The 15473-nt window shown below is 45.6% G+C and overlaps 1 protein-coding gene across 7 annotated transcripts in view; it reads right to left on the reverse strand.

Annotated features, from left to right (window-relative positions):
- LOC124005234 (neurobeachin-like) overlaps window positions 1-15473 on the reverse strand; it is a 418832-nt gene that overhangs the window by 64914 nt on the left and 338445 nt on the right. For all 7 annotated transcript variants that reach the window (XM_046314300.1, XM_046314299.1, XM_046314297.1 and 4 more), the window contains 2 exons: window positions 14518-14630; window positions 1011-1151 (listed from right to left, as the gene is read on the reverse strand). In XM_046314300.1, the coding sequence (XP_046170256.1) occupies window positions 1011-1151; window positions 14518-14630 (254 nt within the window). The remainder of the gene's footprint in view (window positions 1-1010; window positions 1152-14517; window positions 14631-15473) is intronic.

The raw sequence follows: 15473 nt of genomic DNA on the forward strand, positions 1-15473 counted from the left end.
TGGGGGATAGAAGAAGGATGCCAGATTGGTTCACATTCGACAAATCTGATCTAACAAAGTGAATATTTGTCAAATCCGTCATGATTGTCACAGGCCCACAATGTGATTACTAAAGTCCGACTTTGGCTGCATAACATATAAACAATAGCCTAAATGTAGAATCATTTTCCTGGGGGGCAATGAGGAGATTCGGGATCATTCCTCCACGCGTTTCCATGGCATTTCCATTGTTTGGGTTGAGTTCCACTGACCTTTTATCAATGATGTGTTTCTGTGTCTGTATATCTGATGTTCCTGTGCCAGACTAGCGTGCGCGTCTGTCTGTCTGTCTGTCTGTCTGTCTGTCTGTCTGTCTGTCTGTCTGTCTGTCTGTCTGTCTGTCTGTCTGTCTGTCTGTCTGTCTGTCTGTCTGTCTGTCTGTCTGTCTGTCTGTCTGTCTGTCTGTCCTCCCCTATTGTACATTACCCACAATGCCTTAGGGAGAATTAACTACTGTGCTTCCTGGTAGCCGGGAGCGACGGTGCTAATTTGCTGATACTGTATGTGGTGTTCCCAGTCTGAGATGGAGACAGTGGTCTGATGGAGGGATGTAGGGAGGAGAGGCGGAGAGGAGGGGGAGAGTGGCAGGCAAAGGGAGGACAGGGGGGTGTTACTGACTCCCCATCAAGCTTTCTCCAATTAACGAGCTGCCTAACATATCAGATATGGACAAACCCCAGGAGGGGTAACCCTATATCTCACAATTTAGATTCCACTGGTATTTACTAAACACTAGGTGGTATCAATGTGCTGTCAACTGTGTGGACTGTGTGACTCAATATCTAACTAACTTACTGTACTAGCTGCCATTTGGAACATTTTATTTTGGATAAAGAATGACATACGTCTGTCTCCACAAGTCTACAGTCAGATAGAAAGTGTAGAAATGATAATGAACCTATATATTTGTTTGATCAACCACCCCTTTTCCAGGAACAGGGTATTGGGTGGATGGGGTACAGAGTACCTACTATCCTGAGCAGCCAGAGCAGGGTGGAGTTAGCGGTGGAGTAGTGGGTGTTGTAGTGATATGGGGGTGTCTGGTCCTCTTCCCAGGTCTCATAGCGCTCTGCATAGAACACTGCACGCTTGGGGTTCAACGCTCCGATTGGCTGAGGGAGAAACAGAAGTTACGTACATACAGTAGATAGAGTATGATGTTCAGTATATAACTGATTTTAAAGACTTGGCAGACAGACAGCTCCTAGATCAGGGTTGTCAAACACAAGGCCCCCGAACCAAATGGCCCGCCAAATGGCCCGCCATGTTGTCATGGTAAAATAAGGCCACAGGAGTTTAGTAAGGCCTGCTATTGATATTACAGTAATTACATACCTAGTCAATGGATAAAACAAGAAATATATGTCTTTACAACACAAATATTGACCTTTGATAGCATGTTTCATACTTCCACCATAACACAGGAACAGAAGCCAAGTCAATATTACACTCTGGGTCCCAGACTCTCTGTATAAGGCCGAGACTCATTCTGGGTCCCAAATAGCAACCCATTCCCAATATAGCGCACTACCTTTGGGTAATAGGATGCCACTAACTATGTGGGTAATATGATGCCATTTGTGACGCGCCCTACGCCAATATTATGACACAGACTCACTCTGGGTCCCAAGCCTTTGCTTTCTCATGTGTTTCTAAGACAATCTAATTAGCCATTAAAATACATGTACTGGAGAATGGTTTCTCTGCCTTCTCAATCACCCTGGCCAACAGGCAGCCATTGAAGGTAGATTGGCAGTCATTGTTAATACACTCAGTGCTATTGGTCAGTGGGGGAGGGTGTGTATCCATGTCTCAGATTGACCACAGGAATCATGGGAAATCTACCCCAACAAAGCCCTTGATTCAGACCAGCTGCAGCTAGTGGAGAGACCAACGACTAAAAATAAAATAACTTCAATATCAAGTCATTAAGACTGTGCCGTTACCCCAGTATTCCTGCGACTAGAGTTATGAGACTGTTACAACACAAAAAGCTGCTTTCCAAATGACATTCAATTCCCTATATAGTGCACTCATTTTGACCAGAAGGCCCTGGACATATACTACATAGGCTTCCATATGAGATGCAGCCAGACTTTCTCATCATCTTCATTATGTTCCAACAGCCCATAGCTCCCTCTATGTGGCACAGAACACATGGCATTAGTAGGAATGACTAGCGCTCGACTCTCTCACTCCAAAGCAACTGGTCACGTCTGGTTTTCCTTCTACGTTCCTTTCTTTCCTCTCCAACGTAATGACCGTCCACATCGATGTTAGCACGATGAGAGAGAATGAAAGAGAAGTTTATTGAGATCTGCTGAGATTTACGAGGTGATAATAGGCTGTCATGTGACGTATGGGGCCAGCTGTGATTGGGCTATGGGCTACAGGAAGTCAGACATGCTGGTAAACATCCAGGAGGAACCAGGCTGTCTCAGTCATCTTAGCCCAATCATAGCTGCAGCTGGACAGCACAGCCAGATAATAGGACAGACTGGGTTTCGACCCGGTTCTGACAACCAGCTAACATGTCCCACAGCTAACACAGTCTCACAGCTAACACGGTCTCACAGCTAGCACGGTCTCACAGCTAACATAGTCTCATTGCTAACATGGTCTCACAGCTAACATGGCTTCACAGCTAACATGGGCTCAATGCTAACACGGTCTAACAGCTAACGTGGTCTAACAGCTAACGTGGTCTCAGCTAACGTGGTCTCAGCTCACGTGGTCTCACAGCTCACGTGGTCTCACAGCTCACGTGGTCTCACAGCTAACGCGGTCTCACAGCTAACATGGTCTCACAGCTAACATGGTCTCACAGCTAACATGGTCTCAAAGCTTTATTATATATATTTTTTAAATGTTTTAATTGTATTTTACCCCCAATTTCTCTCCAATTTCAAACTTGTCTCATCGCTGCAACTCCCCAACGGGCTCGGGAGATGAAGGCTCGGGAGATGAAGGTCGAGTCATGCGTCCTCCAAAATATTACCCGCCAAACTGCACTTCTTAACACTCACCAGCTTACCCCGGAAGCCAGCCGCAACAATGTGTCGGAGGAAACTGTTCAACTGAGGTCAGCCTGCATGCCCCCGGCCAGCCACAAGGAGTCACTAGAGTGCAATGAGCTAAGTAAAGCCCCCCTGGCCAAAACATCCCCCAATCCGGACGACGCTGGGCCAATTGTGCACCACCCTATGGGACTCCTGATCACAGCCGGTTATGATACAGCATGGGCTCGAACCTGGGTATGTAGTGACGCCTCCAGCACTGCGATGCAGTGCCTTAGACTGCTGTGCCACTTGGGAGGTCATAGCTAACATGGTCTCACAGCTAACATGGTCTCACAACGAACATGGTCTCACAGCTAACATGGTCTCACAGCTAACATGGTCTCACAGCTAACATGGTCTCACAGCGAACATGGTCTCACAGCGAACATGGTCTCACAGCGAACATGGTCTCACAGCTAACATGGTTTCACGGCTAACATGGTCTCATAGCTAACCTGTTCTGTACCCAATCTTCAAGGAGAATAGATTAAAAGGGAAGCGTGTAGCTCTCGTAGTCGATAAACTGTATATTGACAACCAAATGTTCCGAGACACAGACTGCTCACTCCATGGCTATTCTAAAAATTACAAAGTTCTTATAGAGGAGTCGAATAATGGAACGCCAAATAGTAGCCATGGTAGGGAATGTAATAATAATTTACAAAAATAGATAGAAAAGCAATAAAATGAAACAATCGTTTAATGAACTATAACTACACTATACCATTCAAGATAGGGCATGTTTAAAAAAAATTATTTACATTTCCATGTACTGTATTTTATAAATGGATAAGACGGCATTAGCAGAAATGATAACTAGTAAAATAATACTTAAAATATAACGAACTAGAACACAAAAGTACTCAATCAATACGGTGGAGATAAAGAAACACAGCAAACAGAAGACATAGAAGGCACAGTACATCGGTACTGTATTGTGATGAATGGGGCGGTGTGTGTTTTTGTGTTTGGAAAAGTGTGGTGTTAAGTGAGTGAGAAAGGAAACAGTTGCATATCCCAGAGTCTGTGAGCAGGGGTTGCGAGAGAGAGCTTTCAATTTTGTGCGGATGAGGGATACATTTTAAAATAAATTATACATCGTTTATTTATTTATTTATTTATTGTCCTATCATGATGGAACGGTCCCCAAGCCTATACCCTAGACACCCACCTGAGTGACACATACACTCAAGTCCATATCTTTTTTATAGGTGCTTACTGTAAGTTGCCTATTTGCAGACAAAACAGAAAGAGGAATGTGCATAGAGACCTACTAGAGCAGCACAGTCCCTTCAAGATCCTGAGCCTGCCTGGCAGGGTTGGTCCTACAATGCCAGAGCCCCCTGATGGGAGAGCATAATATACACGGAAATTCACAACGCTGCTAAGGAGAACCTTTACAACCTTGTAGGTAGCCGGTGTGGCTCCCGGTGGGGTACCCCCACGCAGGTAGTGGCAGTGCTGGCAACACTAGCTGCAGTAACCCATGGGAAGTGGGTCACACTTGGACAATCAGAGAGGGGGCATATTATTGTGACCCTGGTTGCACAAAATAATCAAAGGTCTGACTGCACAGAGACGCTTGGGAACATGGTCACAACGAGGGACCAGTGTGTGTGTGTGTGTGTGTGTGTTTCAGGGGAAGGTGGTGTAGCTGATCTCCATCACCTAGGACTTGACATTGGTGACATCTCCCAGTTTTTGGCAATTTTGCTCAATCTTGCATGCTTTCTCAAACAGCTGTAACTGTATATGCATTCCTAAATCAAGTCCTTTCTTGAGTTGGTGCTCTGGGATGTAACAACAGTTGAGCATCTGAGCTTATAGTTGATTGTGGGAAAAGGGGTTGAGCGTGTGTGTGTGTGTGTGTGTGTGTGTGTGTGTGTGTGTGTGTGTGTGTGTGTGTGTGTGTGTGTGTGTGTGTGTGTGTGTGTGTGTGTGTGTGTGTGTGTGTGTGTGTGTGTGTGTGTGTGTGTGTGTGTGTGTGTGTTGTGTGTGCGTGCGTGTGTGTTTGTGTGTGTGTGTGTGTATCCCACATCTGTTGCTAGGGGGTAAGGCAATATAGGATGCATCACAATAATTGTTTGCTAAAATAATAATTGCTTGCAATGGCATACCTGCTTATAGGTAATAATCCTTTGATTGAACTGTCAACATTATTAGCTATATTAATTGTTAATGATGGAAATAAAGATATATATAGTTTTTTAATAGCTATATCTAAAGCACATTGAGGGGAGAGCATTGAAAATGCTTTTAGAGGTTTTTCTGCTTCTGTTCTGTGGTGTGGCACCGTGTGCTCTTTTCAAAGGATGGGTCCTGGCCTATCGGGGAGCCTAGGGATCCGGGGGGACGGGGGAGGCCTGCTGGTCACTGGGATGACAACCCAACTTGGGATGGGGAAGGGTTTTAAATGGTGTAATACTGGAGAACAATTGGAGGGTTACGTAGTTGCAATGCAAATATCATGGACACTCAATTACTATGGTACTTTTTAATGGTTTGGACACACCTACTCATTCAAGGGTTTTTCTTTATTTTTACAATTGTCTACATTGTAGAATAGTGAAGCAATCAAAACTATGAAATAACACATATGGAATCATGTAATAACCAGAAAATGGTTAAACAAATCAAAATATATGTTAGATTTAAGATTTTTCAGCCATATTAATTGTTAATGATGGAAATTAAGATATATATATATAGTTTAAAAAAAGCTATATATAAAGCAAATTGAGGTGAGAGCATTGGAAATGCTTTTAACGGTTGCCTTGATGACAGCTTTGCACACTCTTGGCATTCCCTCAACCAGCTTCATGAGGTAATCACCTGGAATGCATTTTAATTAACAGGTGTGTCTTGTTAAAAGTCCATTTGTGGAATTTCTTTCCTTCTTAATGCATTTGAGCCAATCAGTTGTGTGACAAGGTAGGGATGGTATACAGAAGATAGCCATATTTGTTAAAAGACCAAGTCCATATTATGGCAAGAACAGCTCAAATAAGCAAAGAGAAAAGACAGTCCATCACTATTTTAAGACATGAAGGTCAGTCAATCAGAACAATTTCAAGAACTTTGAACGTTTCTTCAAGCGTAATTGCAAAAACCATCAAGCGCTGTGATGAAACTGGCTCTCATGAGGACCGGCAGGAAGGAAGACCAAGAGCTACCTCTGCTGCAGAGGATGAGTTCATTAGAGTTACCAGCCTCAGAAATTGCAGCCCAAATAAATGTAGAAAATAGTAAAAGTAAAGAAAAACACTGCAATGATTAGGTGTGTCTAAACTTTTGACAGGTACTGTATATACTTGCAAAACATTATATGGGGGATTGGAAATGATGCAGACAATTACATTGATGGAAGCTACAATCTACCTACAATTTTAAAGCTGATCTACCTGCGAAACATGGTCTCACAGCTAACGTGGTCTACAATCTACCTACAATTTTAAAGCTGATCTACCTGCGAAACATGGTCTCACAGCTAACGTGGTCTCACAGCTAACGTGGTCTCTCAGCTAACGTGGTCTCACAGCTAACGTGGTCTCAGAGCTAACGTGGTCTCATAGCTAACGTGGTCTCATAGCTAACGTGGTCTCAGAGCTAACGTGGTCTCATAGCTAACGTGGTCTCAGAGCTAACGTGGTCTCATAGCTAACGTGGTCTCAGAGCTAACGTGGTCTCAGAGCTAACGTGGTCTCAGAGCTAACGTGGTCTCATAGCTAACGTGGTCTCATAGCTAGCCAAGAACCCCAAATACGGTGAATATGAATATTTCCACTAAACCCAGCAGCAGGATGGATGTAGTATCTTAAGGACAAAACCTCACCGACAAATGGTTAAAAGTAGCAGATGGAAGTCATATTGCCTCTGACCACATAACATCTGCTGCCATTTTCTGTTCATTTGCAGACTATTCTACATGTTAAATCACCACCATTCCTCGACACACAGAAGGTGATCTACTGCGCACAGCTAATGTTGACTTGGTTATGGTGTGTCTTGTCCATTACATCTTATCGGCTTCCTCTGTCACCCTCACAGACAGCTCTTAGCCTATAAAAATATATGGGGGGCTTTAGCCTGCTGAACTAGCTCATTAGTAAGACATTAAAAAGCTGTTAACATGGTAGATAGTGTTGGGTCTTAAGTGGCCATAAGAACTTGCTAAGCTCTAAGCCTTTCACATGCATGCAACACCAGCAACCTGGCACCCTATTCCCTATATTTTATGCTGCTTTTGACCAGGGTCCATTTGGGTAACAAAAAATGTTTGGCTAGTTCACGCAAACAAGACAACATCCATTTCTGGCTACTCTGACCTTCTCTGTTGTTGATGTGCGACAGCTAGCTACCTAGATAACTTTGCTACAGTGTGGTATTTTATTGATTTCTTGACATAAACACACTTTAAAGCAACCAGGCATGTCAAGTGTGTTGATTGTACTAACAACTAATTTACTTAAGGTTAATTGATGGAACTATCAATGCTAATGTTGGATGCTAATGTTAGCAAGCTAATGTGCTAAAATAGATACTAGGTGGGAGATGGGGATATTATTATTATGTTACCTTTATTTTACTAGGCAAGTCAGTTAAGAACAAATTCTTATTTTCAATGACGGCCTAGGAACAGTGGGTTAACTGCCTGTTCAGGGGCAGAACGACAGATTTGTACCTTGTCAGCTCTGGGATTCGAACTTGCAACCTTTCGGTTACTAGTCCAACGCTCTAACCACTAGGCTACCCTGCCGCCCCGATATAGGGCCCTGGTCAAAAGTTGTGCACTACAGTACATAGGGAATAGGGTGCCATTTGGGACCCCTTCCGTGGCTGGTTATTGGAGTAGAATAGTGACAACAAACCTTATCCTCGACCATTCCTTTAACACACAGTAATCACCAACTACCTATTATCAGGCGATTATGTAAATACAGGACATGATAAGGAGACAATAAAAACAAGTGCTTTAGACAGCTCTGCATTTAGCTCCTTCTAAGTTCACTCCCATAAATAACACCTGACCTAGTGATACCTACCTCCACCACCAAACAAGACATGATCAAACCTAGCTGCTGGATTATAGGGCTGTCACATGCTACACTAGATAAACCACTCATCACATGTAATTAGGATCATTCTCTGACTGCAGAGAGCAGAGACCCCAAAGTGGAGGATCCAAGAGGAGCGTGTGTGTGTGTGTGTGTGTGTGTGTGTTGTGTGTGTGTGTGTGTGTTGGTGTGTGTGTGTGTTGGTGTGTGTGTTGGTGTGTGTGTTGGTGTGTGTTGGTGTGTGTGTGTGTGTGTGTTGGTGTGTGTCTGAAACGCAGAGAAAGAGAAAGTTCTGCAGTTAGTGTGGTAATATCTAGGCTAACTCCCAAGGAGACACACATACTGCATTTTATATTTCAAAGGAAATTACATCATAGTACAGTGCAGGAGAAGTCAAACTTGTTTTCTCTCTGGGCTTGTCAGAAGAAGCATCTTGTACAGATACAATCTAGTTCTTCAGAGTTCTTCGTTCGGGTGGTTTCTCTCATGGTATAAGTTGTCTGAAGTTCGGTAGCAGTCTATAAAACACTGATACAGTAAAGGGTGATATGCATGACTAGCACCACTAAATCTTCAGAGTCTATGAGAGTTTGGCTGCACAGCTAGCTAGCTGCATTGCTAACCTTTGCTACGACATAAACAAACTTTTCGGCAAAAAGCTTTGTTAACTCTCTTTGTTAACTCTTAACATCAATAGGATATGCTACTAGTAAATAAGCAGAGAAGGCAAATTAATGTAACGACCCTTCCCTAGTTATGACCTAGAGACTGGAGAGGGAGTATACGGAACAGTACCCCCTCCCCGACGCGCGGCTCCAGCCACAGGACAGCGTCAAAGGCGACGAACTCGGGGATCAGGAGCGGACCAGTCACCCCTGCTGATGCGCGGGAACCTATCACACCAGCTGAGGCGTAGGAACCTATCACACCAGCTGAGGCGCGGGAACCTATCACACCAGCTGAGGCGCGGGAACCTATCACACCAGCTGATGCGCAGGAACCTATCACACCAGCTGAGGCGCAGGAACCTATCACACCAGCTGAGGCGCAGGAACCTATCACACCAGCTGAGGCGCGGGAACCTATCACACCAGCTGAGGCGCGGGAACCTATCACACCAGCTGAGGCGCGGGAACCTATCACACCAGCTGAGGCGCGGGAACCTATCACACCAGCTGAGGCGCGGGAACCTATCACACCAGCTGAGGCGCGGGAACCTATCACACCAGCTGAGGCGCGGGAACCTATCACACCAGCTGAGGCGTGGAAACCTATCACACCAGCTGAGGCGCGGGAACCTATCACACCAGCTGAGGCGCAGGAACCTATCACACCAGCTGAGGCACAGGAACCTATCACACCAGCTGAGGCACAGGAACCTATCACACCAGCTGAGGCGCAGGAACCTATCACACCAGCTGAGGCGCAGGAACCTATCACACCAGCTGAGGCATGGGAACCTATCACACCAGCTGAGGCACAGGAACCTATCACACCAGCTGAGGCACAGGAACCTATCACACCAGCTGAGGCGCAGGAACCTATCACACCAGCTGAGGCGCGGGAACCTATCACACCAGCTGAGGCGCAGGAACCTATCACACCAGCTGAGGCGCAGGAACCTATCACACCAGCTGAGGCGCGGGAACCTATCACACCAGCTGAGGCGCAGGAACCTATCACACCAGCTGAGGCACAGGAACCTGTCGAGTCAACTGGGGCATGGGAACCTGATAGACCGGCTGAGGCAGAGGAGCCTGGCGATCCGGCTGAGGCATGAGAACCTGACAAGCCAGTGGAAGCAGGGGAACCTGGCGATCCGGCAGAGGCATGAAAGCCCGACAAGCTGGCTGAGGCATGAGAACCTGACGAGCTAGTGGAAGCAGGGGAACCTGGCGATCCGGCGGAGGCATGGAAGTTTGACGAGCCAGTGGAAGCAGGGGAGCCTGGCGATCCGGCAGAGGCATGAAAGCCCGATGAGCCGGCTGAGCCAGCAATACTTATGTAAGAATGCTGTTCATTGACTACAGCTCAGCATTCAACACCATAGCAACATAGTACCCATAGTACCCTCCAAGCTCACCATTAAGCTTGAGACCCTGAGTCTGAACCCCGCCCTGTGCAATTGAGTCCTGGACTTCCTGACGGGCTGCCCCCAGGTTGCAAACTCGTCCCCTGTATGAGAGTCGTACCAGCGCCCACTTTTCTTAAATATAAAGATACCGAAACCGTACCGTGGCCCACAAACTGTGATACATACTGAACCGTGGGCCCACTTGAAATCATTGGCCACTTTAATAAATGGAACACGAGTCACTTTAATAATGCTACTTGAATAATGTTTACATATCTTGCATTACGTATCTCATATGTATATACTGTATTCTATACTATCTATTGCATCTTAGCCTATGCTGCTCTGACATTGCTAATCCATATATTTATATGTTATTATTCCAATCCTTACTTAGATTTGTGTGTATTAAGTATTTGTTGTGGAATTGTTAGATATTACTTGTTAGATATTGCTGCACTGTTGGAACTAGAAGCACAAGCATTTTGCTACACTCATAATAACATCTGCTAACCATGTGTACATGACCAACACAATTTGATTTTAAATAAATGTTTTGCCTCATCAATATACACACAATGCCCCATAATGATAAAGTAAAAACAGGTTTTTAGAAATGTTTGTAAATGTATTAAAAATGTGAAACAGAAATACCTTATTTACATAAGTATTCAGACCCTTTGCTATGAGACTCGAAATTTAGCTCAGGTGCATCCTGTTTCCATTGATCATCCTTGAGATGTTTCTACAACTTGATTGGAGTCCACCTGTGGTAAATTCAATTGATTGGACATGATTTGGAAAGGCACACACCTGTCTATATAAGGTCCCAAAGTTGACAGTGCATGTCAGAGCAAAAACCAAGCCATGAGGTCGAAGGAATTGGCTGTAGAGCTCTGAGACAGGGTTGTGTCGAGGCACAGATCTGGGGAAAGGTACCAAAAAATTTGGGAACACAGTGGCCGCCATCATTCTTAAATGGAAGAAGTTTGGAACCACCAATACTCTTCTTAGAGATGGCAGCCTGGCCAAACTGAGGAATCGGGTGAGAAGGGCCTTGGTCAGGGACATGACTAAGAACCCGATGGTCACTCTGACAGAGTTCCTCTATGGGGATTGGAGAACCTTCCAGAAGGACAACCATCTATGCTGCATCCACCAATCAGGCCTTTATGGTAGAGTGGCCAGACGGAAGCCACTCAGTAAAAAACACATGACAGCAGTTTTCCAAAAGGCACCTAAAGGACTCAGACCATGAGAAACAAGATTTTCTGGTCTGATGAAACCAAGATTGAACTCTTCTGCCTGAATACCAAGCATCACGTCTGGAGGAAACCTGGAGCAAATTTGAAAAAAAAACCTGGAGTAAATTCCTAAAAACCTGTTTTCACTTTGTCATCATTGTAACGACGTTCGTCTGTTGAAGGAGAGTCGGACCAAAATGCAGCGTGGTGGTTACTCATGTTCTTTAATGACGAAAAAACGATACATGAAATAACTATATATATACAAAAAAACAAACGGAACGTGAAAACCTATACAGCCTGTCTGGTGAACACTAACACAGAGACACGAACAATCACCCACAAAATACACAGTGAAACCCAGGCTACCTAAATATGGTTCCCAATCAGAGACAATGAGAATCACCTGACTCTGATTGAGAACCGCCTCAGGCAGCCAAGCCTATGCTAGACACACCCCTAATCAGCCACAATCCCAATGCCTACACACAAAAAAATAATACAACAACACAATAAACCCATGTCACACCCTGGCCTGAACAAATAATTAAAGAAAACACAAAATACTAAGACCAAGGCGTGACAATCATGGGGTATTATGTTTAGATTGCTGAGGCAAACAATTTATTTAATACATTTTAGAATAAGGCTGTAAAGTAACAAAATGTGGAAAGGTCAAGGGGTCTGAATACTTTCTGAAGGCACTGTATATATGCACACATATGTGCACACTAGAGTCCTGTGTGGCTCAGTTGATAGAGCATGGTGCCTGCAATGCCAGAGTTGTGGGTTTGATTCCCACCAGTATAAAAAAAGTCTGCTAAATGACCCAAATGTCAATATAATTTCTCTTCCAAGTGAGCTAGCTTTGGAGCCATCGAAAACGTGAAGGGCTCCGGTTCATAAGGCCGCGGTTCCGAAGACCAGTATGGACAATCTCCCTCTCCATTTCATAACGGTAGCTAGGAGGTAAAGTAGATCAGGTACATATGTCTGCTGTCACTTCACAGCTTTTGCTGTTTCTCCCTGAGAGAAGTTTTGACATTCAGAAACACACAAAAACAGGTAGAACAACAGCCATGATAAACCTCTAGATTGTTAAGCAGAACACGCTCAGTATGCCTTCATATAGGATTATCAGCGTTTCCACATCAACTAACAGCTATGAGGAGATGAGCTTCCCTTTCCCATCAGCCACCTGTCAGTCACCAGGAAATAATCATTAAAACCTAATGAACCGCTCCACCACACCACTGTACCGCTGACATGGAGGGTGTGTGTGTATGGTTGGGTGTGTTTGTGTGTCTCCCTGTGATCTGACAGTAGGAATGCGCCACGGTGGCCCTGAGGCAGAGAACACTCTGTTCAGTTGGATTTAACACGGATGACTGGCTGGCTGATCAGCAGGTAAATTTCAGGTGTGTGAGAGGATTAAGTGGCGTATCATCCAGGAGCTAAAGGACATTTAGCCTGCTGGTACTGGCACCCACTTCCTGATTGGTAGTCACGTGACCCCATGGTGTGAGCAGCTGAGTCAGAGGACCAAAATATCACTAGATCGTTGCTTCCCAAATGTAACCATATTCCCTACATAGTGCACTACTTTTGACCAGCACTCTATAGGGTGCCATTTGGGATGCACAGATGTTTTAGTGGTTTGGTGGTTTTACATGACTCCGTTCAGAACACTTACATTCTCTCTCTCTCCGAGTTCCTCCCTATTTCCTCTCTCCCCTGCTCTTTGTCTAATCTGATTGTATGTGTGAGAACTCAATCCCCTTCATTCCAGTTCAATTCGCTTTCTGGTACATCTGGAGGTAGGAACCCTGGGGTTGGAGGTGTGTGTGAGCCCTGGGGTTCCAAGGACAACTGTCAGGAGAGAGAGGCCTGTGAACTCAAGGTAATGAAGGCAGCTCAGCCTGTAAACAGCATGGGAGGATGTCACTGGAATACATTACAATACATAACTGTCTCCACAGGCCAGAGGGCTCGGGCTCTCTCTGTCACACATGCACACACACACCTGGCTGTGTACAGACTGAATCTGCCACAGGGTTACATTAGCTAAAACGACAGCAGGAAGACACAGGAAAGGTGTGTGTCTTACTGCAGACCTGCTGCCAGAGTGAACACTGGATTACCAACAGGGCTGAGTAGAAATATTTACACAGTGACTTTCTAGACTGGCTGGGTGAAACTGCTATGAACCAGGTAGAGAGGAGACTACCCTTATAGACATCTGTTAGGAGGGAAGTGTATTCACTGACATCCGTACACATACCTACCAGGGTGCTTTAGTTGGAGTTATTTCTTCAGCAACCTCTCTCATTTCCATACCCTCCTTCCCCCTTCCTGCTTTTCCTTCTCTCCCTGCCTACCTAATTGTCCCTCTGCTTCCTCCCTAGCAAACACTTGTCTGGGACCTGAGGTGAAAATGTATATTTTCACATTCGTGAAAACGGAGCTCAGAGAGAGTCAGGGAGTCGGCACTTTGAGGAAGAGCGGGAACCGGGGAAGGAGGGTGTGACAGAGTGAGAGAGAAGGAAAGCTCAGACAGGAATGCGATTGTTTTCAGGTCAGTGAGTCTGTGAGTTGACAGAGCGAGAGAGAGCGAGAGAGCGCTGCTAGGAAGTTAAACAGGGACAGAAGCCCTCATCATACAGACACTTAAAACTCTCCTACTGTTGATAGTTGAGGACAGTACCATGCCAAACAGAGCAAAGACACTAGAACATTCAGTTTATGGGCTGAGGTGATACAGTACCAAACAGAGCGGAGACACTTAGGATGTTAAACTATCAGCTCCTTCTCTACATTCCAGCGCTGGGTTCAGACTGAGCACATGATGTCTGCATTATGATGTCTGCATTATTTCCCAGTCAAGATGGCTTTCTCTTCCAGCCTGCATGGGCATTAATATGGAAATCCCCATGCCGACTGAGACCCTCACCCCTCCTGTCCTTACCCCTCCTCCCCAATTTCCCCCATCGTTCCTCTCCTTCCCCCTCTCCTCCAGTCCTACAGGGTGTATAACAGAATGACAGTACCTTGGAGAGATCTCTGAAGTTGCCCGGCAGGGTGAGGTCCAGCTCCTCGGACTCATAGTTGGTGAGAACCCAGGGAAACACCGGGTACTGGTTCAGATCATTGTAGGTCCTCCCTACAGACCGACAGACAGACAGACAGACAGACAGAGATCTGTTAGAGAAGTTCTGTGAGCGGAAAGAGGAGGGGATGAGGTGGGGCGGGGGAGGATGTATGAGGGGGAGAACTGCAGGGCGCATGGGGAGAACTGCGGGGTACACACGAGGCTTAGGTTACTTTGGGGACCCAGCATGCAACATTCCAGTAGAGCATTCCATCAGACTCCTCTCAGGCCAGCTTCCTGTTTCTGACAGACTAACTTCCTGTCTGGGAGGGTGACACCACCGCTAAAATAGTCCTCACTCTGCTCTCTGTGGGGAGGCATTAGTATGGGAGCAGTGTGTGTGTGTGTGTGTGTGTGTGTGTGTGTGTGTGTGTGTGTGTGTGTGTGTGTGTGTGTGTGTGTGTGTGTGTGTGTGTGTGTGTGTGTGTGTGTGTGTGTGTGTGTGTGTGTGTGTGTGTGTGTGTGTGTGTGTGTTTGCCTCTGACCCTATTACGGGGGCTGAGTCACTGGCTTACTAGTGCTCTCCCATGCCGTCCCTAAGAGGGGTGCATCAGGTCGTGCCAGGCTTTTTTTCGCTAAACTCGACTTGAGGAGGTTGAGTCACTGACTTTATCTTCTTGTTCGGTCTTGCGCCCCCCTCGGGCTCGTGTGGTGGGGGAGATCTTCGTGGGCTATACTCTGCCTTGTCTCAGGGCAGTAGCAGTGCGTGGGTAAAATCACTGGTAAAGCCAAGCCAGGGAAAAAATGCCATATTACAACCTATGTGCTGTGATAATTGCATTGTTTGCTCTATAACCTGTTAGTTCGTATGCCTTGACACTGTGATATATAAGCCTAAAGGCAGAGACAATAAAA

Source organism: Oncorhynchus gorbuscha, linkage group LG19 (genome assembly GCF_021184085.1).
Source record: "Oncorhynchus gorbuscha isolate QuinsamMale2020 ecotype Even-year linkage group LG19, OgorEven_v1.0, whole genome shotgun sequence".
In the NCBI taxonomy this organism is placed as follows: Eukaryota; Metazoa; Chordata; class Actinopteri; order Salmoniformes; family Salmonidae; genus Oncorhynchus; species Oncorhynchus gorbuscha.